The 27,517-nt window shown below is 38.4% G+C and overlaps 2 protein-coding genes across 2 annotated transcripts in view; one reads left to right on the top strand and one right to left on the bottom strand.

Annotated features, from left to right (window-relative positions):
- The window catches only part of LOC129780084 (vitellogenin-3), a 58,925-nt gene that overhangs the window by 29,984 nt on the left and 1,424 nt on the right, over window positions 1-27,517 (top strand). The window lies entirely within an intron of this gene.
- Window positions 2-27,406, bottom strand: LOC129780085 (arginine kinase 1-like). The gene is made up of 3 exons (XM_055788000.1): window positions 27,242-27,406; window positions 26,177-27,149; window positions 2-709 (listed from the first exon to the last, which is right to left on the bottom strand). The coding sequence occupies exons 1-3, from the start codon at window positions 27,248-27,250 to the stop codon at window positions 255-257; spliced, it is 1,437 nt and encodes a 478-aa protein (XP_055643975.1). The 5' UTR covers window positions 27,251-27,406; the 3' UTR covers window positions 2-254.

Below are 27,517 nucleotides of genomic sequence, written 5' to 3'. Positions count from 1 at the left end.
GTGAGTTCGATCGTCTTCAATTTAATTAAACCCAATTACAATCAATTTCCGATCTGTCTCTCGCCCCCGAACGTGTTCACACGCTTGACGAATAACAGCGATGACAAATATATGATTTGTATATTTACTACATCTGATTTAGCTATACCCAAGATGATGATTGCTCATGTTTGCTACAGATATGCATCGAAGCAGGTTGCCTGGTGATGGGCATTGTCTATCGCGATTGAAATTTATATAACATAGTTATCGTACTATTCACTAGCGGCTGGAGCCGCCTCCTCTGCAGGTGCCTCTGCTGGTTCGGCCTCGGCTGGTTCCGCCTCAGCGACTATTCCATTCAATTCCGTTCCAGCTTCCGTCGCCTTTTCGAGTTCGATCAATTGTTTTATACCATTATACATCTCTTCCACGGCTTCAAACTCCGTCAATCCAAGGCGTCGCTTGTTCGATACATCAAATACGCCTTCCTCGGAATCGGTATGCTCGCCACGTGTACCCCGAACCTGGAGATTGAGTTTAGCCGCTTCCTCTTCCAATTTCTCCCGTTTCGAACCCAAATTTGGTAGTTTAATGTGAACCGAGGCGCGAATTGTTGTTCCCAGATTGGTGGGACAAAACGTGAGGTAACCCAGCCGATCGCTCCGCTCGAAGGCTATGTCTTTGCCGATGGCTTCGACAGCGGAAACCAAGCGTTGGTAGATGGCACCTAGGAGGACACAAAGATGAAAAAAAGTATGATCAAATGGTAGCGTGTAGCGTGGTATTAATCAGAAACCATATGTTGTGCTAAAGAGGTGTTTCAAAGAGTTCAGATTTCACAAATATTTTACACGGGCTTGTTCCAGTGATGTACAGTGACTGGCACGAATAAATGCCCACATGCATTATTTTCATTTCTTCTGATGAAATATATATACATATTTTTCATCAATTTTCTTACTTCAGATACCATTGGACTGTTCCTACAACATTGATTTTTTTAAGTTGGGTGTATTTATTCGATATTAAACCGTTTACATCTTATTGTGCACCCGTGGCCGAGTGGTTAGCGTCTCACATTATCATGCCGGGTGTTCGGGTTCGATTCCCGTTCTGGCCGGGGGATTTTTCGTCAAAGAAATTTCCTTCGACTTGCACTGTGGTCACGCGTATTCAAGAGCTTGCCCCTCGGAATACATTCAAGGCGTGTTATTTGGCTTAAGAAATCTCAACCAAGTATTAATAAATGACGCTAGAAGTTCGGGGACAGTAGCGGTGCAGTTAGTGAAATTGTAGAACAGCCTTTGGTTCAATAACTAACCGACCAGAAAAGGCTGTAACGGAAAAACAGATGGTCGAGCAGATGCAAGAATCATTCGGGATAATAAAAAGTCACCAAAATTCCCAGCTTAGTCTTAGGGTGGGTTCAGACTAGTGATATATTCATGTGAAGAAATATGATGAGATTTATAGAAATCGCATCAACCGTTTACACTAGCGTGAACTTCTATAATGAATATATTCATATTTTCGGTGAATTTATTCACCTGAAGTAGAACTGCATCCAACTTTAATGATTTCCCACCAGTGAGAAATTCACAAGCGTTTACATATGCTGAATTTATTCAAGTTATATATACCTCGAATAAGTATATCATATTTATTCTCACCCGTTTACACCTATTTTCACGTGAATAAATCCATCTATAGCTATAGATCTCCGTAATGTAAACCCGCCATTAGGAAACTTAGGCTTAGTCTTGGAAACTTTCCTGAAGGCGGGGAACAGGACACGACAAAAAACATTTGTCCATTTGTCGGATGTGCCATCAGCTCGGAGAACTTGTATGGCACATTATGACAAGCTACCCCGTTCTGGAGCAGTTCGGCAGGTATCTTTTAAGATGCAGAAAAGCGCTGCTACACTCGCTGAATCGTCGCTTAAGATGTATCGTACACTCCCGCTGATTCCATAGCGATTTCGAAGATCATCGTATTTCAGGAAATTCCGGGAAATGTTCGAAGGAGTTGTGGATTTGGCAGCGATCGCAGAGTAGACGGAAAAATCCTCTGTTGAATCCTTGTGAAACCGAGTAGTGACCGGTCCTCAGTCTGGACAGGACTCGTTGTTCTCGCGTCATTTTTACGTCCTCGAACCAGGTAATCAACCCCTTAACTTTCCTGATGTATTGTCCTCTCTCTGCAAACCACCTTTCGGACCTAAAAGTGTGAAAAGATTTGGCGATCTACGACTATGTAACGTATTAGATAATTCATTTTTACATGCTGATAAAAAAAATCAAATTTAATCGTCAAATCGATCGAGTAGATCCTGAAATATCTATACAACCAATTGAAAAAACATGGTTTCGAGAACAACGCGTTTAAAAAATTCGTACAGCAATACTATATTCCTTGATATATTCCTAAACAGCCAGTCGGGCGTTCAGTCGCTATCTCCCTCTACCGACTCGACTACATCATTTCATTCCTCCCAGTCAAATTGTCCTCATCGCATTTTGAAGTCACTTCCCCCAAAAAGAATTCGTTCCTCTCTTTCTCTCTCCCATGTACGTGTGCATGCATCGATGTTTGAGTTCAACGTGGTTTGAAATACGCTACAGGTGAGCTAGATTTTTTTGTATCGTACACGAAAATTACTCACACGTATAAAATAGCGTGCAGTGTGTGTGCGCTATTTTGCACGCTATTTACTAATACTAACGCGAGGACCTTTATAGCATACTTGATAAATGTCTAAGTTCGTTGGTTTGAGTTCACGATGGGTAGACAATAAACCGTCCATTGATGACGTAACTTCTTTTTTGCATCAGAAATCATGTTTTCGTTCCTCTTTATATGGACGTAAAATCAAGAGAGGAACGAACACTGTTGATTGCATATCCGAACTGTACCAAACACCGCACACCATTTTCGAAGCCTGCATACATGTTTGAACCGCATATATCGTCCCGTTGTACTGCAAGCAATAAATGATACAAGAAAAGTTACGTCATCATTCAGTCACCATTTGCGGAGAGCAGCGAATGGGAAAATGTGGGTGTTGCTAGTGAAACTATGCGGTCTACATGAATATAGGTCGGACTCGATTATATACAGACTCGATTACATGTGGTTCGATTATATACAATTTTGGACTCGATTATATACAGTTTGGCAAAAAATATTTTTTTTCAAAAAGAAATATAACCTTTCAACGTTAATAGGGAATTTAAGCGTCTATTACATGTAGTGTGTGGTAAAAATAGTGATTTTTGAAGATTTTGATTGAATTTTTACCAGGAATTGTTCATATCAATATTGCAGCAAAATTAAGGAAGATAGAAGTTTCAAAGAACAAATTATAGAGCACTTAGAGAGCTTCAATTTAATCGATAGAAACAATCTAGTTTAGTAGATTTTTTTGGATAAAATTAATCATAACGCATCAAAAATTATTAACTTTTAAGCTTTTCACATCCAAAATGTTATTAAAATCCACTAATTTAGATGTTACACTACTATATCCTGTACTGAACTTTCTTATCTTTTTAATGAAAGTAACAGAATCGTCTTCCGTAGCGTACTTTTCAATGTAGAGCCAATTTGAAGCAACAGAGTCAGAAATAGAAAAAAAATTCTATAACTCTGTCATTGTTGAAATTCGACCATATGCGTAGAAGGATTTTTTCAAGGGGATGAATCAAAAATCAAATTCCTTTTTTATATTCGAAAAACCAAAAATACATAAAAAAAACGAATAAAAAGAATTTTTTTTGACTCGATTGTATACAGGATTCGATTATATACAGTGAAAAGAAATTAAAAAATGTATATAATCGAGTCCGCCCTGTATATATATTTCAAGGGATGGCAGCGTTAAAAATGAAACATATAATCTGACTACCCTTCCCTTAGCCTCTATGGAGCTAAAAAGTCATATAGTTTGCACTCTCTGAGACTTAAGAATCAGGATCTGCTACATTAGTTGAATACAAATCATTCGCTTTGCGTAGTCCGTATGATCCTGCTGTTTCATGATGCATGGAGAGGTTCGATAGTCAAAGGTAAAGAGGCAAAGAAGAAAATAAACTTTCTGCACCGAAAGCGTACATGACGGTTTTGCTTGCGTGCTGATGTATCATGAAGTGCGGACCGATGCAGAGTTGTCTCGTTCTTTTTCGTGTCGTGATTTGTAGCACGTAATAACAAAGAAAGTCGCTGAGGGAAATGATTTCTGTAAGATCATATTTGAACGAACGAAAGCGATTTTTTCAGTGAATGGATCAATTGGCAAACACTGCAATGAATAGTCTTCTTCGAAAAGATATTACAACTGCAAAAATTCCAATATTATTTTTATAATTATTGATTCAAAAAAAAGCTTTCAAAAAAAAATATATAAAAAATATAGCGCCCTTGGTCCCGAAACCATGAAAACTATGAAAAAAAAATATAATCATAATTATGAAAACAAAATCCATTTTTTTGCAAGTGTAAAATTGGTTCATTGCCTTTAATTTGATATGTCGAACATCATTTTTGGAAAAAAAAAAAGGAAAAAGTTGATTTTTTGACCACCCTAAAATGGAATTGGGCACTCTAATAAGAAAATAAAAAATACGGGTATAATGTTTTGCGATAAAGATCAAAATTATCATTTTTTACGAAAATCTGAGAGCCACTTTATCGGTTTGACATGGAATGGCTGTATAGTAAGTGTAAAAGGTTCTAAGTACGTGAAACAGGAAATCTCGCTTCCTTCGGAACAGACATCAAAGCAGAGGGCGAAATTCACCACAGCCGAAGCTAATTCGGTTATGAACATTGTGCTTGATGAATTACGACTTCCGTGCGAACATATTCTTCCTCTTTCATTGGCAATGGGAACGTATATCGCCCAGATCTGCCAGCGGCGGCATAGAAGATGGGATTGTGTCCTAACATAAATATTCTTCCCGTCTTTTGAATGATTTTCAAAAACAGCAGCATTTGCACTGGACTTTGATATACTACGTAAGATTCATCGATCGCAGATGTCAGTGAGAAGCATAAGACAAAAGTCCTTCAGCTTTTCATGTAATATTGTGAATTATGGGTTTTCATTCTATTGATCTGAGGAAAATATACTTCAAATAGCAACAAAAATCGAGTCATTGGATCTTTAAGGAATGTCATAGTTCTGTGCGCAATCAAATTTTTGTCGCAGTTATATCGAAATATCCTACGCGAACTATTCCAACCGACCCTTGTAAGGAATTTCGTCCCTACCAGTTGAACAGTTTATAATTGAGGGGCTTAAGGCTGATTTAGACGGTGCCAGTCAACGCGCTAGTAGAAGAATCCAATCACTAGAGTCTAGTTATTAAAGCCATGTAAACACCCGGCTCCAGTTACTTGCGCAAGTATCGCACAAGTAATTGGCCACGCCAGCGAATAGAAAATTTTTTAGATACTGGCGCCAATAGATAAATGACAATTTCTTCCAAACAGTGCGTCAAGACATTTGTGTGAAATCGAAATGCCAGGCAGTTTCAGTGGTGCCATATATTTATTTGTACTGGAAGGGGAAAAATCTTTTTCGGCTATGGTTAAGACAATTATTAAACGGTGTTATTTGGCTTGCTCTGTAATTTGTATGTTTGTATGTTTGCAACATGTTTGTTTGTAGCGCTGTTCGGGCGGTTAACCAACACGCCGGACAAATGCGTTGCTTGCAAAAATCAAACGGTTTAACCTCAATTTCTAAAGAATAAAATTTGTCTATATTTTCCTTTTTATCGGGTTGTCGGATACACTTTCACGTTACGACGTGTTCTCTTCGCGTTCGGATTTGATCTCTTGAGCTGCAACTTGCTGTTCGGCTAACCAGTGAAAAGGTTACTTCTCGTCGGGATTGTTTTACTGCGTTGATGTTGCTGCTGTTGTTGTTTTTGCTCTTTCTTCTGCTTCGGTTTATTCGGCTTCGGTTGTCGTTTGTCGTTGAATTGAAATATCGTGAATGTGTGCGTGTCGCACTCTGAATATTCGTGGGCTCTAAGGGGCGTGGCTGGAAACACGAATCTAATACTTTCGTTGAAGACGGAACATACTCCCCCCGAATAGAATGATTAATTTTCACAGTTCGCTGGCTTTTGATAATTGTCTTCGATAGGTAGAATTGATATTTTAGTGATCGGACGACGATAAGTTGATCCTTCACTCTTGATGTCAACTGTGCGAACTAGGTTGTCGGGACCGGGATAAACAGCTGTTATACGACCGAGTTTCCACTGTAAAGCTGGACGATTTCTGTCGTGCAGAAGAATAATCATTCCTGGCTTAACGTTGTCGATGGTATGCATATTTTTCTTCCGAGGTTGTAAACTGTTTAGATAATCTCTGGACCATGTTATCCAAAATTGGTGACGAACAACCTGCATATGTTGCCAGCGATTCAAGCGGCTGATTCTCAGATCGCTCAAGTTTGGCTCCGGAACTGATGTTAAAGCACGACCAATCAAAAAATGGCCAGGAGTTATGACTTCGGGATCAGCTGGATCGTTATGTACTGCGAATAGAGGCCTGGAGTTGAGAATGGCTTCAATCTCACACAAAATTGTAGTCATTTCTTCAAAGTTCAATACGCTATTTCCAATTATCTTTTTCATGTGGGTTTTTGCACTTTTAACGGCTGCCTCCCATAAGCCACCAAATTCCGGGGCATCAGGTGGTATGAAATGCCATTCTATTTCCTTGGTTTGACAAAACGATATGATTCGATTGAATTCTTGCTGGTCTTGAAAAAGCTGGTATAAACGATGCAATTCATGGCATGCTCCTCGAAAATTGCTTCCATTGTCAGAATACATTTCGGTAACGATCCCTCTTCGGCTAATAAATCTTCTTAACGTTGCAATGAAAACGTCAGTGGTCATATCTGATGCTAATTCCAAGTGTATAGCCTTAGTAGCCATACATACGAATACTGCTATGTATGATTTCACGATTTTTGGACGATAGACTCCTTGTTTTACCATAATTGGGCCTGCATAATCGATTCCACAAGTACTGAATGGAGGGGATGGTGTCACTCTTTGTTTTGGTAATTCACCCATCAGCTGAGAAACATTCGTAGGATTCACTCGGAAACATTTCACACATGATCTAGTAACCTTGCGAACTGTCGAACGAGCGTTTAGCAACCAGAAACGTCGTCTTATTGCTGAAATCAATCCTGAAGGGCCAACGTGAAGTAATTCAATGTGAAGAGTGATGATTAATAATTTGGTGATATGACTTTTGTTTGGCAATATTAGTTGATGTTTGGCTTCTTCAGGCAAATTCGAATGGCTAAGTCGTCCACCGACTCGGAGTGCTCCTTTGCTATAAGTTGGATGCAGAGCTTCAAGTTGTTTGCAGCGGATTCCAGATTCCAAACGAAGAATTTCTTCTCTCAGTTCTACGTGCTGAATAACTCGAATTATTATTAGCATAGATTGTCGTAATTCTTGTACAGTGAGATGCCGTTGAATAATACGTGTGTTCTTTGTTTTAATTGCATTGTTTTTGAATCGTAAAACCCATGCAATAACTCGCTGAAGCTTTCTGAAACAGCTATATTCAAAAAATACTGGAAGCTGTTCGATAATGAGTATGTTGGTCTTTATATTCATTAAGTTGCATTTCAAATCTGGTATGTTTTCGTGTGTTATTTCTTCCAATAATTCGTAATTTATTGCAGACTTAGTTAAAAACTCAGGACCATTCCACCATAACTTATTGTGAATGAGTAGCTGTGGAGATTGACCTCGGGAGATCACATCAGCGGGATTGTGTTCTGAGCGCACGTATTTCCACTGATACTTTTCTGTGCTATTACGGATTTCAGCAACTCGATTTTGTACAAAGACCTCGAATTGGTCAGTTTGCTTTCGTAGCCAAGCCAATACAACTTGGCTGTCTGACCACAAGACCACCCGCTCGGTTTTCATATCGATTTTTTGCATTACCTTCGTGATTAATCTGCTTAATAACAGAGCAGCGCATAATTCTTTGCGGGGAATCGTTAATTCGTGAAGAGGAGCCACTTTCGATTTTCCGCAGAGCAGCTTCGATGATGCTGAACCATCTGGATAAAGACTGCGGATGTAAATACACGCACCGTATGCCACATTGGAAGCATCTGCGAACCCGTGTATGTCAAAACGAGTTGCTTCATTGGAAGTCACTTGCCGTGGAATCTTAATTTCCGCTAAATAGGATAATGACTGTCTTATGTTTGTCCACTGATGACTGATGTTATTATCTACTTGGTCATCCCAATCTAAATTGCTCCGCCAAAGTTGTTGCACCAGTAATTTAGCTTGAACGATTGCAGGCGATATCAAACCCAAAGGATCGAAAAGTTTTGCTATTTCAGAATAGATTTTCCTTTTCGTTACTGGTGGGTCACAGCTGGTTGAGAGGTTGGTTAATGATATCAGTAGTTCAACGACTGTTGGTTCCCACAATAAACCTAGAATTTTGATGACTTTGTTTGTGGCTCGATCTTCCATGGGTTTAAGTGCTTCTTGTTCATCGATAGGAATATGTTTCAATAATTTCGGAGAATTTGAGCACCACTTATGTATTGGGAATCCACCCCGTCTCAACATTTCTCTGAGCTGATGTATAGCTTCTATAGATTCTTGAAACGTGTTAGATCCAGATAACAGATCGTCTACATAAGTGTCATTTTTTATAATATCAGATGCGACGGGAAAAGCAGTTTCTTCATCTATTGCCAACTGTATTAAACTTCGGGTTGCCTGAAAGGGTGCTGATGCGGTGCCGTAAGTTACAGTTGTCAGTTCGAGGATTTGAAGTCTTTCATTTGTATTCTCTCGCCAGAAAATTCTTTGATAATGTGCGTCGTCAGGATGCACCCGTATTTGACGATACATTTTTTGTATATCCGCCGTAAATACGTATCGATGTTTTCGGAATCTCAAAATGATCGAAAATAAGTCGTTTTGGACAACTGGTCCCACCATTAGAACATCATTGAGAGACAAATTAGTTGTTGATGATTTAGCGCTTGCATCGAACACTATTCGACATTTTGTTGTAGAGCTTTCTGGGCGAAGTACCGCATGATGTGGCATATAATACGCCTTAATCGACTTACAATCATCTTCGGCTTCACTCACAATTCGGCAATGTCCAAGTAGTTGATATTCACGGATGAAGGCTACATATTGAGCTTTGAGCTGAGGGTTTTTCTGAAGACGATGTTCCAACATGAAAAACCGCTTTAGTGCTAGTGCTCTACAGCTATCAATCTGGTCGGCGTTTTCCTTGAGGGGCAATTTTACAACAAATCTTCCGTCTGAGTCTCGATAATGTGTGGACGTGAAATGTTCTTCGCAACGTAGTTCTTCGGTGGATGTTTGGCTAGCAATTGGAACTTCCTCTACTTGCCAAAATCGCTGAATTGATTCCTCGATTGACTGAATGGTTGCCAGCTGTGAATAGTAAATGTTTGCGTTGTGTTTTAATGTACCTGTAACGAGCCATCCAAGGTGTGAATCTCGCAATACAAGCTGACTATCGTCGATTGAGATGGTTCTAGATTTCAACACACTAAAAAACAATTCTGCTCCAATTAGCATGTCAATTTGGTTTGACTTGAAAAAGGTTGGATCCGCTAGTTGAATATCCTGAGGGAGTTCCCATCCTTTCACGTCGATAGTTGTTGATGGAATCTTCCCTGTTATTTTTGGTATCACTAAACACTCCAATTTGCATCGATAGTCATTATGTTTTGACTGGAATTCGAGTTCAATTCTATTTCGTGCCAGAGTGTTGATATTATTGATCCCAGCGATTTGTACATTTGATGGCTGATTCGGTAGTCCAAGAGTATCAGCTAATTTCTCGGTAACAAAATTCACTTGGGATCCGCTATCCAAGAGTACTCTACATTGATGTTGTCGGCGATTCTTATCCAATACACGGACTACGGCGGTGAGCAGTAATACTGTTTTAGAGCCTTGAGTGTAACTACAGGAACACGTGATGTTTGTTGTTGATTCCTCTACCATTGTTGGTGATGAAAATTCGGCTATTGGCTGACTTACATTGGCTAACTGCTTCGATGACGGAAATATGTTGGAATCATTTGCTGGTTCAGTATCTTCGTGCAATTGAGTATGATGTCGCTTGTTGCACTTACGGCAGGATTTTGGTGAAGGACAATCTCGTAATCTATGACCCCTTTGAAGACAATTGAAGCATGCACCGGTTGATCGAACTTTCTCGACTCTCTCAGCATTCGACAGAGTACTTAGTTTGTTACATTGATAATTACGGTGTGGCGCGCCACAGAAGTCGCATTTCACAAATGGTAATTCCTCGTTTGTTGTAGCGGTGTGAGACCGCTGGCTTGTAAATTTCGGCATTATCGTTGGCTTTATAATCGATGACTTCGGATAGGACGGTTGACACACTTGTTCGCATCTTTCTAAAATTTGACACTGGGATTTCAAGAAACTTAGAGTCGACTTGTATTCCGGTAGTACACCAGGTTCAATCTTCTGTTCCCAGTGTCTACGCGTCGACGTGTCTAATGCTGATGTCAGAAGGTACACTATCATCAGTTCAGACACTCCTGTTACGTTCTGTCCGAGGTACTCTAAGCTTTCGACATGGTTAGTGCACCTGTCTAGTAACTTCTGGAGCTCATCGCTGGATTCTGTTGACATTTTTGGCAAAGATAAGAGACCGCGAATGTGCGTCTCTACTATCACACGAGGATTTTCATAACGTTCGGCAAGAATCCTCCACGCTTGGGCGTAATTTCCTTCGTTAATCGTCTTAACGTCGATGGAACCAGCAGCTTTATCCGTCAAAGCTTTATCGAGATGATATAGTTTTATGGCATCAGAATCTCTCGATTGTCCCATGATGTCTTGGAACATGGCTTTGAATTTAGGCCATTTCGCATAATCTCCATCGAACGTTGGTATTGGCGCTTTAAGAGGCTGTTGGTGGATTATTACTTGGGGTGGCTGCGGCTGATGAGATCGTTGTACTTCGTTCTCCATTATGAGTGACTCAACTGCAGCGGATGCTTCGTCATGTATGCTTTCAAACTGGTTGTACTCGTCTTCTTGTCCCAACACATGGTCATCGGGAATGATTGCCATAATTCCGTTGTGTATGGTGGAAAACTCATCATACGCTGACTGAAGCTTCCTTTGATAAACTTTCAACTGGGCAGGAGTCACTGCGAACTCGAGGTTGTTCATAATTCTTGAGACACGAAGTACCTTTTGCACCGTTTGATTGCGCTGCCGGAATAACGAATTCAGCTGAGTCGTTGTTTTGGCATCTGCAGCAATAGCATCCTCGAATCCTTTAAAAGGAATTTCGTCCTCGCCATTACCCTTTTTCGCCTTCTCTGGTGTATGGTTAAGCGGCATTTCAAAGTTTTATCTTCCGAGATGCTTTGATTTGTACTGCTTCTTTCGCGCACTTCCTCAAACAAACTGATCCACACGATTTAGAAAAAACGTTCGCTATACTTATTTGACCTTTCACGCACTACCTATGCTTGTTCTTTCAAAACACTCGATTATTGCGGAAACACACGCGGTACACTTAATCCGGTTCGAAGGACCAATGTTCGGGCGGTTAACCAACACGCCGGACAAATGCGTTGCTTGCAAAAATCAAACGGTTTAACCTCAATTTCTAAAGAATAAAATTTGTCTATATTTTCCTTTTTATCGGGTTGTCGGATACACTTTCACGTTACGACGTGTTCTCTTCGCGTTCGGATTTGATCTCTTGAGCTGCAACTTGCTGTTCGGCTAACCAGTGAAAAGGTTACTTCTCGTCGGGATTGTTTTACTGCGTTGATGTTGCTGCTGTTGTTGTTTTTGCTCTTTCTTCTGCTTCGGTTTATTCGGCTTCGGTTGTCGTTTGTCGTTGAATTGAAATATCGTGAATGTGTGCGTGTCGCACTCTGAATATTCGTGGGCTCTAAGGGGCGTGGCTGGAAACACGAATCTAATACTTTCGTTGAAGACGGAACAAGCGCTTTACCACATTAAAAGAAATTTAACCCCCTTCCTGTTGACCGATTGGTCTGAAATTTGGAACACACCTTTATCTCTGTAGTCATTATAAAACTGGGTATTTCATTATTTTAAAAATCCAAAATGGCGGCTACAAAATGGCGGATTACATATTTTCTCAAAACCCCATCAACATGGGTATCAAATCAAAGGGCTTGACTAGTAGAACACAGTTATGCATGAGGAATGCAAATCCAAAATGGCCGCCTCCACAAAACGGTGGTTCACATATTTTCTCAGAACCCGGTCAATATTGGTATCAAATGAAAGGGCTTGACTAGTAGAACACAGTTATTAATGAGAAATGCAAATCCACGATGGCCGCCACCACAAAATGGCGGATTACATATTTTCTCAAAACCCTATCAATATGGGTATCAAATGAAAGGACTTGACTAGTAGAACACAGTTATCCATGAGAAATGCAAATTCAAAATGGCCGCCACCACAGAATGGCGGATTACATATTTTCTCAAAATCCCATCAACATGGGTATCAAATGAAAGGGCTTGACTAGTAGAACAAAGTTATTCATGAGAAATGCGAATCAAAAATAACTGCCACCACAAAATGGCGGATTACATATTTTCTTTAAACCCGATCAATATGGATATCAAATGAAAGGGATTGACTAGTAGAACACAGTTGTTTATGAAAAATGCAAATCCAAAATGGCCGCCACCACAAAATGACGGATCACATATTTTCTCAAAACCCTATCAAATGAAAGGGTTTGACTAGTAGAACACAATTATTCATGAGAAATGCAAATCCGAAATGGCCGCCACCACAAATTGACGGATCACATATTTTCTCAAAACCCTTTTAATATGGGTATCAAATGAAAGGGCTTGACTAGTAGAACACAGTTATTCATGAGAAATGCAAATCCAGAATGGCCGCCACCACAAAACGGTGGTTCACATATTTTCAGAAATTTATGGAAAAATTATGAAAAATGCAAATCCAAAATGACCGCCATCATAAAATGGCGCCATGTTTTTCTCAAAGCCCATCAATATGGGTATCAAATGAAGATGCTCAACTGGTAGAACACAGTAGATCATGAAAAATCCCAACAATCATCGAAACATACTTTTAATTCTACTGTCATTATAAAACTGCGTATTCCATGTTCATGGAAAATTTGATTTGGCCGCCGCTAAAAAATGGCTGAATGGCTTGACTTGGAGAATACACTACACTATGAACAACATAATTTCGAAAAGTTCACCGCCATAAAATGGTCCACTATGTATTTTTTGCAATCCCCTCAATATTAGTATCAAATGAAATGATTTCACTAATAGAATACAGTACACCATCGAAATATTCCGAAAAAAGTTAGGTAAGAAACAAAAATTGAAAAAAACACACATTTTTTGAATGGTTTTAGTGTAGAGAAACTAGGAAATAAAATAAGTAAAAAAAACCTTTTTAAGTTTAACGGTTTAATGTACAAAGAGCTAGAAAATAATTTGACAAGTAGCTGTTAGTAATTATCACATCCGTTCTTTCATTGATCTAGGGCAATGATGAGACTAAAATAACATCGTGGGGTATATGATGAAACAACTAATAATGGAAATCCAACGTTTATTTCTTACCGAATTTTCTTCGAAATATTCTCATTATGTATTGTATTCTATTAGTCAAATCATTTTATTTGATACCGATATTGAGGGAATTGCGAAAAATACATAGTCGACCATTTAGTGGCGGCGACCTTTTTGAATTTATGTTGTGTATTATGTTTCGTGTTCTTCATGCCAAGTCATTCAGCCATTTTTAGCGAAGGCCAAAATAAATTTTTCAAGGTCATAGAATACGTAGTTTGATAATGGCAGTAGAATTAAAAGTATGTTCCATATTTCAGATCAATCAGTCAATAGGAACGGGGCAATTTTCTATTAATATGGGACAACTCTACAAACATTCAAACATACATACAAACAGGTCAAGCTGAATGAAACCATTTAAAAAGTAATTAGTTTGGGGACTGCGGTCATTTTGGATTTGCATTTTTCATAAATTACTGTTTTCTACTAGTCAATCCCTTTCATTTGATATACATATTGATGGGGTTCTGATAAAATGTGTAATCCGCCATTTTGTAGTGGTCGCCATCTTGGATTTGCATTTCTCATGAATAACTGTGTTCTACTAGTTAAGCTCTTTTATCTGATACCCATATTGATGGGGTTTTGAGACAACGTGTAATCAGTCATTTTGTGGTGGCGGCCATTTTTGATTCGCATTTTTCATAAATAACTGTGTTCTACTAGTCAATCCCTTTCATTTGATATCCATATTGATCGGGTTTAAAGAAAATATGTGATCCGCCATTTTGTGGTGGCGGCCATTGTGTGGATGGTGAATATAATCTTCCCTTTACATCTAATATATTCCACTCGAAATGCGCAGTCCACCCTTTTATACATACCGTGCCAACGCGACGCAGCCTTGTCATCCATATTTCGCCCGCTTTGAGGTTTGCCTCAGCCCTGCACAATCCAACCTAATCACGCAGCACGAGTGCTCTTCCTCTTTCGTATTTGGACTGCGGACAAGGTAAGTTGTGTTCGCTGCGACCGTCTAAAACATCTCCAAAATGGCTGGAGTCAGAGTGGCCTAAACTGCACAGCCATTTTTGATTCGCATTTTTCATAAATAACTGTCAATCCCTTTCATTTGATACCCACATTGATCGGGTTTAAAGAAAATATGTAATCCGCCATTTTGTGGTGGCGGCCATTTTGGATTTGCATTTCTCATGAATAACTGTGTTCTACTAGTCAAGGCCTTTCATTTGATACCCATATTGATGGGGTGTTGAGAAAATATGTAATCCGTCATTTTGTGGTGGCGGCCATTTTGGATTTGCATTCCTCATGAATAATTGTGTTCTACTAGCCAAGCCCTTTCATTTGATCCCATATTGAAGGAGTTTGGGAGAATATGTAATCCGCCATTTTGTAGCGGCAGCCATCTTGGAGTTTTAAAATCATTAAATTCCCAGTTTTATGACTGCAGAGATAAAGGTGTGTTCCAAATTTCAGATCAATCGGTCAACAGGAAGGGGCTCAAATTTCTATCGATGTGGTAATGCGCTACAGACAAACATGTTACAAACATATAAACGTACAAACATACAAACATACAAATTACAGTGCAAGCTAAATAAAACCGTTTAAAAACAGTTCCTATCGGTGCTTTATGAGAAAAATCTATGTTCTTACTGTACAGAACAAAACAAAAAAATGGGTGGGCTATATCTATGATATAACCGCAAGGTTGACGTTGAACTTGCATGTATTTGAAATGCCGATTTCCCCAGACACCTAGGTTTAGAAGCCTGTATTAGTGAAACACATTTCAGTCGGAAAAAAAATTCCCCGACCTGCATGAATTTGCAATGCCAATTTCCTCAGACACCTTGGTTCTGAAGTCTGTGTTGGGGAAACACATTTCATTCGGAACAAAAATACCCCCGACTTGCATGAAATTACAATGCCAATTTCCCCACGCTCCATGGATTTGAAATCTGTGTTAGGGAACACATTTCAGTCGGAACAAACATGCGTCCGACTTGCATGAACTTTCAATGACAATTTCCCCACGCTCCATGGATTTGATGTCTGTATTAGGGAAGCACATTTCAGTCGGAAGGAAAATGCCCCCGACTTACATGTATTTGCAATGCAAAATTTCTCACGCTCCTTGGATTCCAAGCCTGTGTTAGGGAAACACATATCAGTCGGAACAAAAATACCCCCGATTTTCATGTATTTGCAATGCCGATTTCTCCAACACTGCTTGGTTTTGAAGTCTGTGTTGGAGAACACGTTTCGGTGAGAACAAAAGTCTCTATACTTCCATGTATTTGAAATGCTGATTTCCCCAAGACTGCTTGGTTATGATGGCTGTGTTGGGGAAACCGTAAATCGGGCCAATCAAAACGAGGTAGTTAGGGCGTTTAGATAACGCTTAACATTTAACAGTTATTCGATTGTTTATCGAATGAAAAATAACATTTCATTAATTGCGATAGAAGTGTAGAAATATTCCCTATCAATTAATGGAAACATCTTTCCGATCCAGCAAGAAATGTTCGAGTTATAAGCATTAGGAATCTTTCAATTTTTCCTGCATGTTCTGTGTTCAGGTTTTCATTTTACCCCCCATATACTCCGGTTAGACGCAGTCCCACGTCAAAAAACTGAAAAAATATACCTTTCCGGATAAATCTGTACATTTGCCAACACTGGATGGTTCGACGGTACAAGGAACATCAAAATCAATTCCCTCAACGTATACATGGAAGAATCTCCATTCGCGTTGACGGCATTGTGCTTCATGTGTTCGATTTGTGAAGCGAAAATGATAATAGACAATGAAATCATGGAAATATCAGGAAAATTATATAAAAACAGCAGGTTCAGTACGACGTGTTTTAATTAGTAAATTAACAAGAAGTAAAATTTTTCATTCAAATTTTGACAATTTAAAACTGCCTCCGGGCCTACAAAACCGATATAGATTAATTTGCCTCTCAAAATGGTTATCGCCACTGTCATTCGTCATCGAGGATGAAGTGACAGCCAAGCTGTCCAGTTGCTGAAAATGTGTATAAACGCACAGCACCAGTCAACTGGTGATCTAAATATGGCGTGCCGTTGACGTTCAAGTAACTGGCGCCAATTACTGGTCAATGTGTAAATCAGCTATTAGAATGAAAGGGGTGTAAGTGATTTGATCGATTTCTCTACATCGACTCTCTCTTTTGGTCATAGCTTAGCCTCAAATACATTCCCAGCTGTATTTGACAATGTGGAAGATAGGCCAGAACCTCACCTATCAGATTTTATAGCATAGATAAATTGGAACGTTTTTGCAATTGAGTTATTAACTAAAGAAAAAGTTGATGAAGAAAAATCGATCAAGTCACTCACACCCCTTGCATTCTAAGCCCATCAATTATATTATGAGTGCTTTAATCATAGATACATCTTGTTCTGCATGGTTGATAAACGACTAAGCGTACCATCGGTACATCGTGTACCTGTAGGTATAAAATATACCCCATTCGTGGTCCTAAGCTTCATGTCCAGTAACTCCTATCCCTACTTCGCCACAGTGACGACTGGGGTACGAGTAACCATAGTGAAAATCGGGTAACGAACCCCGGTGGGATTTTCGTCATATGCTGACAAGGAAGGGGACCTATCCGAGCGTCTGTTCACCACAGAGGTGAACAGCATCTGATTCCCATGTTAGGAGCGACTGATCAATGTCCTCGTGCTTTACTTTTTACTATTACTTTTTACTATAACTGTTGTATCCGTAGCTATTCATTTATTTATTTATTCATTTCGTCAAACAAATGTAGACTACACACTTATACACTAATGTTACATTGTTTTCTTATGTTAAATATTATTTTTGCGGTACATGTATTCATTGTTGTGTCAATTATTTCGCAGTGCTGATTGTATATACGCATCATACGATTGATAGGGGCGTTATTTGCATAATTTGTTCTGGATGTTTTGGTTAGAAACAAATTTCGTGTTCTTAGTTAACGCCCAGGTACATAGAAATTTAGTTTTTCTAGTAATTCAGCTGACTGTACTCGATGCGAAATTAGGTCATTAACAAAAGAAAGCATTGCAAATTCACGGCGTTCTTTTAGTGTTTGGATGTTTATGAGCATGCAGCGTGCTTCATATGAAGGGAGTTGAAATGAGGTCCAGTTGAGTTTACGAAGTGCAAATAGAAGAAACTGTTTCTGGACTGGCTCAATGCGTTCTTCATGTACGACCATATACGGGTTCCTAACGATGTTAAAGTATTCCACAATAGGCCTTACATATGTAATATATAAAAGCTTTATTGTGTATGGGTCCTGGAAGTTATGTGAGAAGCGTTTGACAAAACTTAACACACTATTCGCCTTATTTATTACAGAGTTGTAGTGTTCTATGAATGTGAGTTTACAGTCCAGGACGACGCCTAGATCTCTAACTATTTCACATTTTTCAACATTCAAAATTAATCCTCTTATGTTCCCTCGCTAATTATACTGAATACCGTTATCCATTATTCATAGAAGCACCATATTAACTCGTGAACAGATTCACCAGATATCGATAAGAAAAGTCTAAATTGATACATGGATGAATAAAGTACAGTCAACTCTCCCTAACTCGATATCCAAGGGAACATCGAGTTAGGGAGGTATCGAATTATGGAGAGAAGAATGCTTGTAAAATCAATCAAACGTGCCATGAAATTCATCGAGTTTGGGAGAATATCGAGATACAGAACATCGAAGGAAGGAAGGAAGGTATTGAATTAGAGAGACTTTAAACTCTGAGAGTTCATTCGTCTCTTACAGAACATCGAGTTAGTGAGAGTTGACTGTATAAGATTAGTATGATTCCTTGCTGTGGTGGCTGAGAGCAGATAAGCGACCAGAATGGTAAAAAAGGTGTGGTGGCTGAGAGCAGACTAGCGAGCGCAAAGAGTGAATCATCGATATTTCCCAGGTTTTGAGCTCCGATTTCAAACAGAATTTAATGCTGACAATAAATGCTGTTCAAAAGTGGAAAAGGGAAGCAAAAATCGAAAATCAATCATGATTCCACGTGTGCATGTAATTTTTGCGGCTTTGATATCAAGCATTTTGAGTGGTTTAATTTTGAAATTCAATTCGCTGATGGTTATATTTTGTGAGTGAGTTAACAGAGAAGCGATATTAGGTATGTGCGGAAAAGTAAATTAATTTGTGAGTGGAAAATTCAAATGATTGAAATAATTGTACCGGTGGGGTGAAACGGGCAGTTACCAGTGGGAGTGGGATGGACTGTGAAAAGTCTGTTTATTCTATTTCTATGGAATGCCCTGCATCTATAAATGGAAATCAAATCGCCAAAGGTAGACTGTTTAGAATCTGACTGGAAACAAAAGCAAAATAGTTGGGGGTCTGTCCGTTTCGAAAACAAATTCTTCTTTTTGTTCTGTTTTTATTGCAGTTAAAAACATTGAAAAACACATTTTTGTAGAACATCTGCCCAATTATTTCGAAAATCAGTATATTCAATTGCAAGAAACTGCATTAAAGTTTTGGGAACCATGAGTTTTCAAAGATAGGTTTGAAGTTCTTCTTAACATGTCCGTCATACCCTCACTTCCCCTACTTGGGTCTGGACTGGAGTCCCGGATACCACGCGTACTAGGAAACTCCGAAATAAATCTAATCTCATCATTTGCTCAGCGGGAGGATTTAACTGCTGTGCGAAAATTATGGCCAATATCTGGATAGACTTTAGATTTTTGAAGCATAAGAAAATATTAAATATCGTTTGCATTTAAGGTATCTGGGCTGAGAATCATTTTTTCCGATACAATGATTCCACTGTATAAAGAGTCACCGGATGCTTGAAGATGCGTACTTTTCACGTAGAACAATATCGAAATCGATCGGAGCAGAATTTATTTATTAATTTCTATTTGCCAATTCTATTAGGATGGGCAGATGTGCAATATTCGTAAAAAATCAACGGTACTGGCGTCATTCATAAAAAAAGGCGACAAATATGAACAGATAGCAAATATTCTGACTTTTTACAACGTGTTATAATTTTGTTCAAAAAACTATTATATACATCCCAGCATAGGGTCCAATTCCAGAAAACGAGACGAGCAATTCGTCTCGTCTCGTCTCGGCTTCAGTCACTGTCGAGACGAGCAAAATATCCCATTCCAGTACACGAGTTTCATTGAAATGTTTTATTTGGTAGACTGGAGAGACTTCAGTCAGTTTTTCTCGGTATGATCAGTGATGTCAGATGAGAAGACATGTTTTTGTTTTGAGAAAAACAACAAATAATTTTAAAATTGATCAATCCATACTCTTTTCTCAGTGCCAAAATATAAGGGGCTGTCCACATACCACGTGGACATTTTTAGGGGGGGTAGGGGGTATGAAAATGTCCACGCTTGTCCACGGAGAGGGGGGTGGGGGTATAGACTATGTCCACGTGGACACGAAAAATAAATATTTTTTCAAATATAATCACCGATACATTCTAAATTGAATAAAAACTGATCCATATTCAAGAATTTTAAAACTTTCCGCCCATCCTGAGTATTCCGTATTTATCCATAAACGGATTGAGCTGCCTGAGAGTGCTTCATATATTTTTACTAATATCATTGAACTTCTTCACTGAAATCTATATTCTGAAAATAACTCATGTAAACTGTGAACGACAGAGCTATTTTGTATGATCCTATAATTTTATAGTTGCGGGCTATGCATAGACGTTCATAGCTCAAACCTATAAAAAATAAACGATTCCATAATGGTTATGTTTTCATGATATTACACATATGGTTTTTTTATCAAATATAATTTTCTATAGATTTTGTTCTATTTATCTCGAGAACAGTAAGTCTTAGGATAATTATGTCTGTATATAAAACTCCGATACAATATGACTATTCTATTAACCAGCAAAAAATTCAACGAGTGAAAGTAGTCAAAGATTTAGGTGTCCTTTTTGGACTTACCTTCCAGAATCACTACAGTAATATCATCGCTAAAGCAAACAAAAATCTGGGATTCATAATGAGAATCGCTAAGAACTTTCGTGATCCGTACTGCTTAAGAGCACTTTTCTATGCATTCGTCCGCTCAATCCTTGAAACGGCAGTGGTTGTCTGGAGTCCTTACACTGATATTTGGTCCGTACGGATTGAGTCTGTTCAGAAGAAATTTATCAGGTTTGCGCTTCGGAATCTTCCTTGGAGGGACCCGATGGCGCTTCCTCCATACGAAAGTCGATGCAAGCTGCTGAACATGGACACACTGGCTAAAAGAAGAGACGATATGCGCGCGATCTTCGTTGGAAAACTGCTTCTTGGGACAATCGACGCTCCTAAAATTCTAGCTGAACTAAACGTGAATGTGACTTCGAGATTTCTCCGTTCTACCACTTTTCTTCGTATTCCTTTCCACCGGACAGTTTACGGACAAAACGAACCAATTTGTGCTATGTGTTATATGTTTAATTCTGTTTTTCATTTGTTCGACTTCAATATTAGTTGTGAAACTTTCAAGAATCGCTTGCGTAATCGAGATTTAGTGTAGTTTAGTACCTAATCATGTAACATTTTATCATGTAGACCATGTTGTCAGATGATTTTGTTAATAATAAATATAAATATAAATAATTTATCATGCAGAATTTTGTGTAAAATTATTTTCTCGCATTACTTTTCTCGAACAGGTAGAATTTTTCAAAGTATTTGAATTCCGTAAATTTCTAGTAATGAATATTTACATTTGCGTGAAATGATCCATGCACCACTAGTCGTCAAACTTGAATCAGTTGACCCAGTATTCTGTTTTTTTCAGAAAATTTCGCATATAATGCAGTTGTAAAACATTTGAATTGATGGATTGAAGTACCTTTCAGAAGTTAAAAAATGCTTAAAATTTGTCGTTTTTCAAGGGTTTTTATACTTTTTTTATAAATATTATAAAAATAAAATTGATTGTTTCTATCAACAAAATTAAAGCTCTCCAACCCTTCTACAATTCCTTCCTCGACACCACAATGTTATTCCTATTGTTATATTTCACTATTTAAAATGTTGTCATAACAGAACATTTTCTCATCTTTTAAATGAATGCAATTTAATTCTAAGTTGCGTAATTTTGAATTGGGGTCAATTTGGAGCAAAAAATTAGTCTCAAGAAAAATTCAACTTTCGCAGTTGAGACTTAATTCCATTGTTGGGAATCAATCTATCGTAAGTTGTCTGATGTCATTTTTCCCCGCAAGCACTTTGAAAGTCATCTAGACACTCAATGCAGAATGGCCCATAAGGATTCGAAAAAAAATTTCTAAAACGCCTTCAATACCCTCTGAAAATTCTCCGAACTATGGCGGAAAAGGGTTTGACTTGCGCTACCGACTAAAGGTGAATCGGAAATCCAGAGTGAAGATGAATCGGAATTTACTGTGATCGATTATATTCCGGAGTGGGCAAAGATTTGTTTCATCTAAAATTTTGAGTAACACTGTAACACTGTAACAATGCATTTGTTAAAGCAATAACTGGATCTTGTATAGAACATTTTCAAGTTGCCACAATTGTCCTTCGATTTGCTGTGCGATCGTTATGTCATAAAATATTCATAATCCAAAATGAAATGATAACTATTCATTCGATCGAGAATATCTTCTGGAATTCTACTGGAATTCAATATGAATCAAATGAAGGCGAAATAATCAAGTTGACTGGATTATTACTGGCGTCTATGTGATATCAACTAATTTTTTTTGCAAGTGTTTAGAAAATCGTAAACTAAAAATGTATTTGAGAATGATTTTAATTTCATTTATTTCTATTTGATTGGAGCTTGCAATCTCAATTAGCAAAGCTCAAGATAAATCTTTGTAGTTGTGTAGCTTATATTCAGATGCGGATTGTTCCTCACAGTTAACCGTACATTGCGTGTTTCCGGGTTAGCAAACCAGATAGCCTTTATATCTTCGCTGATAATGGAAAAACAAAAAATATTGTATACTCACAAGTGTTTCAAAATTAAACTCACAAGAAGCATGTGCTTTGTTATACCACTCATTTCGCTACCATACAAGAACAATGGGCCACAACAAAGCAGGTACAGGGTACAGCAAGTAAAATTTGGAATAAAAACAACTTAAATGGAATTAAAATGGAATTTAGGCGCAAATCAGTTATTTCCTTAATTATTTTAATTTAAAAAGGAAAAATGTCCACGTGGACAAAGGGGGGTAGGGATACGAAAATGTCCACGCTTGTCCACGGAGGGGGAGGGGGGAGTTTAAAACCGTGCTTTTTCTGTCCACGTGGTATGTGGACAGCCCCTAATATTAAAAAAACATAACAAAAAGGAATAAGTTTCATATATATTTTGGTTTCATTGATATTTTTCCTCGAGCATATGGTTTCATCACTCAGACGTTTTGTTATTATGGATTTATTGGGGGCAATGTTTGTTCACCTAATCAACGATTTATCAAGAAAAGTTTTAAATCTATATATATGTTTTTCCAATAAAGTAGTTGTTTTGAATTACTCATTTTCGTTCAATATGTGAAGACCCTTTTCGTGCCGTGTTAATATATTCAAAACAGTCATCTCGCATCCCTGGATATGAGTTCAATGTTTACATTTGGTTGTGTTGCTTGGAAGAGGCCCATTTGAAAATCTGTAAAGTCTTGCAATTACTGAATTGAATTTGATGGTTGCAGTTGAAAACATACATTGCTTATGCAATACTAGTTTACCCGTGAAACAATTTTTGAAGATAAAGGCGGAGCAGAAGAATACCGATGTTTTCAATCAACAAGGTGAACAAACACATAAAAAAAACTAGACGATTCGACTGATTCATCGACGAGCGCGGCCAAACGGTCGTCGAGGCAGACGAGCTACTCGTCTGTTTTTAGTCGAGCTCGGCTTCTGGAATATGAAAACAAACGAGACGAGCGCTCGTCTGCTCGTCTCGTTTTCTGGAATAGGGCCCATAATCGTCACGCTAGTGATGACTCTGAAAAATAACATCATCAAGCAAATTACCACATGGTTTGTGGTAAGATAAATGATTTTGATTTGTCCAGTCGAAAATATGATCATGGTTTGTCCACTTTTTTGAATGCTCTAATTCAGCACACCTTTGTCAAATCAGGTATTCGAATGTTTCAAAACATAAATAAAATTGTCTTTTTCATGATTTACAGTAGTTTTATAGTATATTTTTACGAATTTTTTTTAATTTTTTTTGTTTTAAAAGATAATAAAATACACCATCTATTGGTGTCAATGCGCCCCTCATTCGAGCAGACTTTTAATCGATCAGCAGATGATTATTTCGCACGTATTCAGACTTTTTCTGGATTATAAAACTTACAAATATTGTAAACATCATTTTTGCACATTTTGTATAAGATTCACACAACTAAACCATTAAACTAACGCATTTTGTTGAACTCAATTCTGATCATGAGTTGGTCGGTGTTAAGTCAGAGGGAACCAAGTCGCAAAATTAAAAATTTTGAGTTATTGATTACATTTGGTTAAGCATTATGTAAGCTACATACCACATTTATCAGATTTGGAAATTCACGCATACAGCAGGAAGAACGGATCGAAATTGTTATGATTGATCAACGAAAATCCCTCTTAGTATTCAGTCAAAGCGGACCATGTACCATTTGCCATGGCGAAATGGCTCTATGTCATATGCAGACAGAGTGGACCATGTGACAATCATTTGTATATTGAATGCAAATAATATACAAGCGCCGAATTCGAACCAACAAAACATTTTCTTGAAGCCAATAGGTACCTTGTCGAAATGTTCTTGAACCCGTTAGTGTAAAATGTGCACATTCTGAGTATATTAAAAAATAAACTTGGTCTACTCCGACTGAACGGATCAGTGAAAAATGCTGGTCTTCAGTGTGAATGATCGCAAAATGTACTATTTCAGAATGCGGTTTAGGTTGTAGCGAAGACAATGAAAAATTTTATCATTCTATTGACGAATACTGTCTAAGATGATTCAAAATGGGAAGTTTCTGCTTTGACTTGTTTACCGTACAATCATATTCAGATGGAAGAGACTTTTAGGCTGTACGCAACCAAATGTTTATGCAGTTCCAAACACACAATCCTTCTCGAAATTGTTCAGTCATAGTGAACCAACTCTTAAAAAATGCTTCATTTGGTTCAGTCAGAATGGACTATGTACGTATAGGCAACAAAATAACTGCCTTTTTCGGCAGGCAAAGTATTGCCAGAGAGTAGCTAACATTTCTGAGAACAATATTGAACAAAAAAATTAATGCTTTGAAAATTGCAGAGCATTAAACTTTATGTTCGTTTTTCTCGAAATCATAAAAATGTCACATGGTCCGGTCTGACTTAACACCGACCAGTTGTCCAATTCAATAATGTTGTTTTGTCCACATGATTTCTATGGCAACCGCTTGGCGCGCTGCAGTTTGTTTATTGTGGCCTTCGCGCATAGCAGAAATATATATTTTTTTATCTGTATTATAGTGACTTTCAACGCTTTTGGCTGGTTCGTCACTTTTTACTTCCATTTTTGGAAGAATGTCGGGAGTGAGAATTGAACTCTTGATCTTCAGCGTGAGAGGTATGGATGTTACCACTACGCCAGATCGCCTCCTCATATAGCAGAAATGAAGTTTCTCTATATTTAGTGTGTTGAGGTGAACACTTTTAAAATGCTCAAGAAAATGCAATATTCTGAGCCTAAATTATGGAAAGATCAATATGATGACAGTAAACTCAAGCAATGATAAATGCAACATCTAATAGAGAATTCGAATGTTTCTATTCAAAAATGGTGATTTCTAATGCCGGACAAAACATGATCATTTTTTGGACAAACCATGATCAGAGATGGTCAAACCTTGATCATAATTCCTCTTTGAGGAAAATCGTTAAAAACATAAAAACTTGAATAATTTCAACAACTCACGGTAGTATTAGCTACTAGAGACTTGGGGTTTTTCAACAAATCCAAACTCGTGTCGATTATATGTGATTTTCGTGTAAAAAAATCGATTTGCATTTACTATTTGCGTAAAAACACCCCAAATCGGACAAACCAAGATCATTTATCCTATACATTAAAAATAATTCATGTTCAACTACTATCAACCTCCGCATGAAGGAAGGAAGGAAGGTATTGAATTAGAGAGACTTTAAACTCTGAGAGTTCATTCGTCTCTGCCTCCGCATGAAAAAGCACGGTTGTTCAAAAAATAACTTTCGTATGATCTTGAATTAAATTATGGATCAAGTAGACGCATGGGACAAACAAAGGTACCCAAAGCTGGAAGCAGGTCAATTTTTCATCGAAGTGCTGCCCTGAATATCTAAAATCACATTTTCTTCCTCAAGCTTTGATAATGATAAATTTGATAATTTAAAAAAAAAGTGCAATGATTCAACTCCATACATAAAAATAACAACTATGTAATATGTATAATTAGGCAACTTACCCAAGTCTCCTCCTTTATCCATCGAAATAACTCGCATATGATCCTCCTCGTTGATCCATACCACGAACGTTTTCGGTTCATTGTAGAAGATTGCTCGTCCGATGGGCCAAAATCGGCACGCTCCTGCCGAGTGCAAAAACCGATCTCCTTCCTTGAACAGATAATGTTCATCGATAAGCTGAATCATATGCTCTTTGGACATTCCCTCCAGCGGATGGAATTCCCCCTTCAAATCTTCCGCTTCAAGCCCTTCCAAAACTGTTTTTATCCTACTCATCAACTCTTCGTACTGATCCATCTTGAGGCAGGGATTAAAGGGGAATCCTTGGATTGATCTTCCACACCGAACACGAGTAGAAATGATGAAATCTCCGTCGGGATCCAGATTCTCGAAGGTACTTGCATCACCCCAATTGCTAGCTGGATGCTGTATGTCGTCGGCGATCCCGTGGTAATCCTGAATCACCGCATTGAAGAGCGGCGCAAATACCTCGTAACACTCGGCGTCCGCTGCATACAATCCAACGCCAGAGTCATGATTTTCCAGCCCAGATTGGATACAATCCAGTAGTGTCGATTTCAATGCCGTTCTTTCACCCTTGAGTCCCTCGAACAGCTCCCTCGTGAGATGTGTCTTCAATAGTGACTTGCAGTCTCCATCCTCTTCCAACGCTTTGAAGCCATCCTCAAGTGCCAGTGCAATCTCACTGGAAGATCTTCGAAGTTCTCCCTTCATTTTGGTTAGTTCCCTTTGCAAGCAACAATTATCCTGCTTTGCCTTGTCCAGATCCTCTATCATTTGCGCGACCTGTTCATCGGTGGGACAACTTTCACACATCGTCTGCCGGATGAACTTGCAAGCATCGTCTGGTTTTTGGTCCTCCTGGTACAGTTTAATCAGCGCTTTCGAGAGGCAATCGATCGCACCCGCCGATTCCAGATACTTGCGGAACGCTTCCCGTTTTTGTTCTAGCTAAATGTTTCGATTAATCAAGAAATAATGCACATACTCATTAGTAAGCAAAATAGCAGATTATATATATATATGTTTAATTATCAACTCACCGAAGCCATTATGCTGGGAGGAATTCAAAGTTGCAAAAATACAAATTCTGCGGGACACAAAAATTTTTCAACCTGCTCAGGCCAAAGGTTCGTCTGAAATTTTCACTTTCTCGGCTGCTCCCAAACAAAGGCCTGCTCTGATCGGGTGGTATGGTGACCTAGGAATGGAATGGAAAAATTCCGAAAGTTGCAGGGTTCATCGTCATAGCAACGGAATCAACAGCAATTACTAGGTCGAGGACATGCTGCGTGTATTATCGAGCGGGAAATAGAGGC

The sequence above is a fragment of the Toxorhynchites rutilus genome, chromosome 3, assembly GCF_029784135.1.
Source record: "Toxorhynchites rutilus septentrionalis strain SRP chromosome 3, ASM2978413v1, whole genome shotgun sequence".
Taxonomy (NCBI): Eukaryota; Metazoa; Arthropoda; class Insecta; order Diptera; family Culicidae; genus Toxorhynchites; species Toxorhynchites rutilus.
This window is presented reverse-complemented; position numbering and strand designations above follow the sequence as displayed.

What these genes read in the sequence shown, in the direction of transcription:
- LOC129780085 (XM_055788000.1), bottom strand. An exon ending in GGATAAAGGAGGAGACTTGG is followed by an intron (nt 710 to 26,176) that starts GTAAGTTGCCTA and finishes GTGTCCTCCTAG; the next exon opens with GTGCCATCTACCAACGCTTG.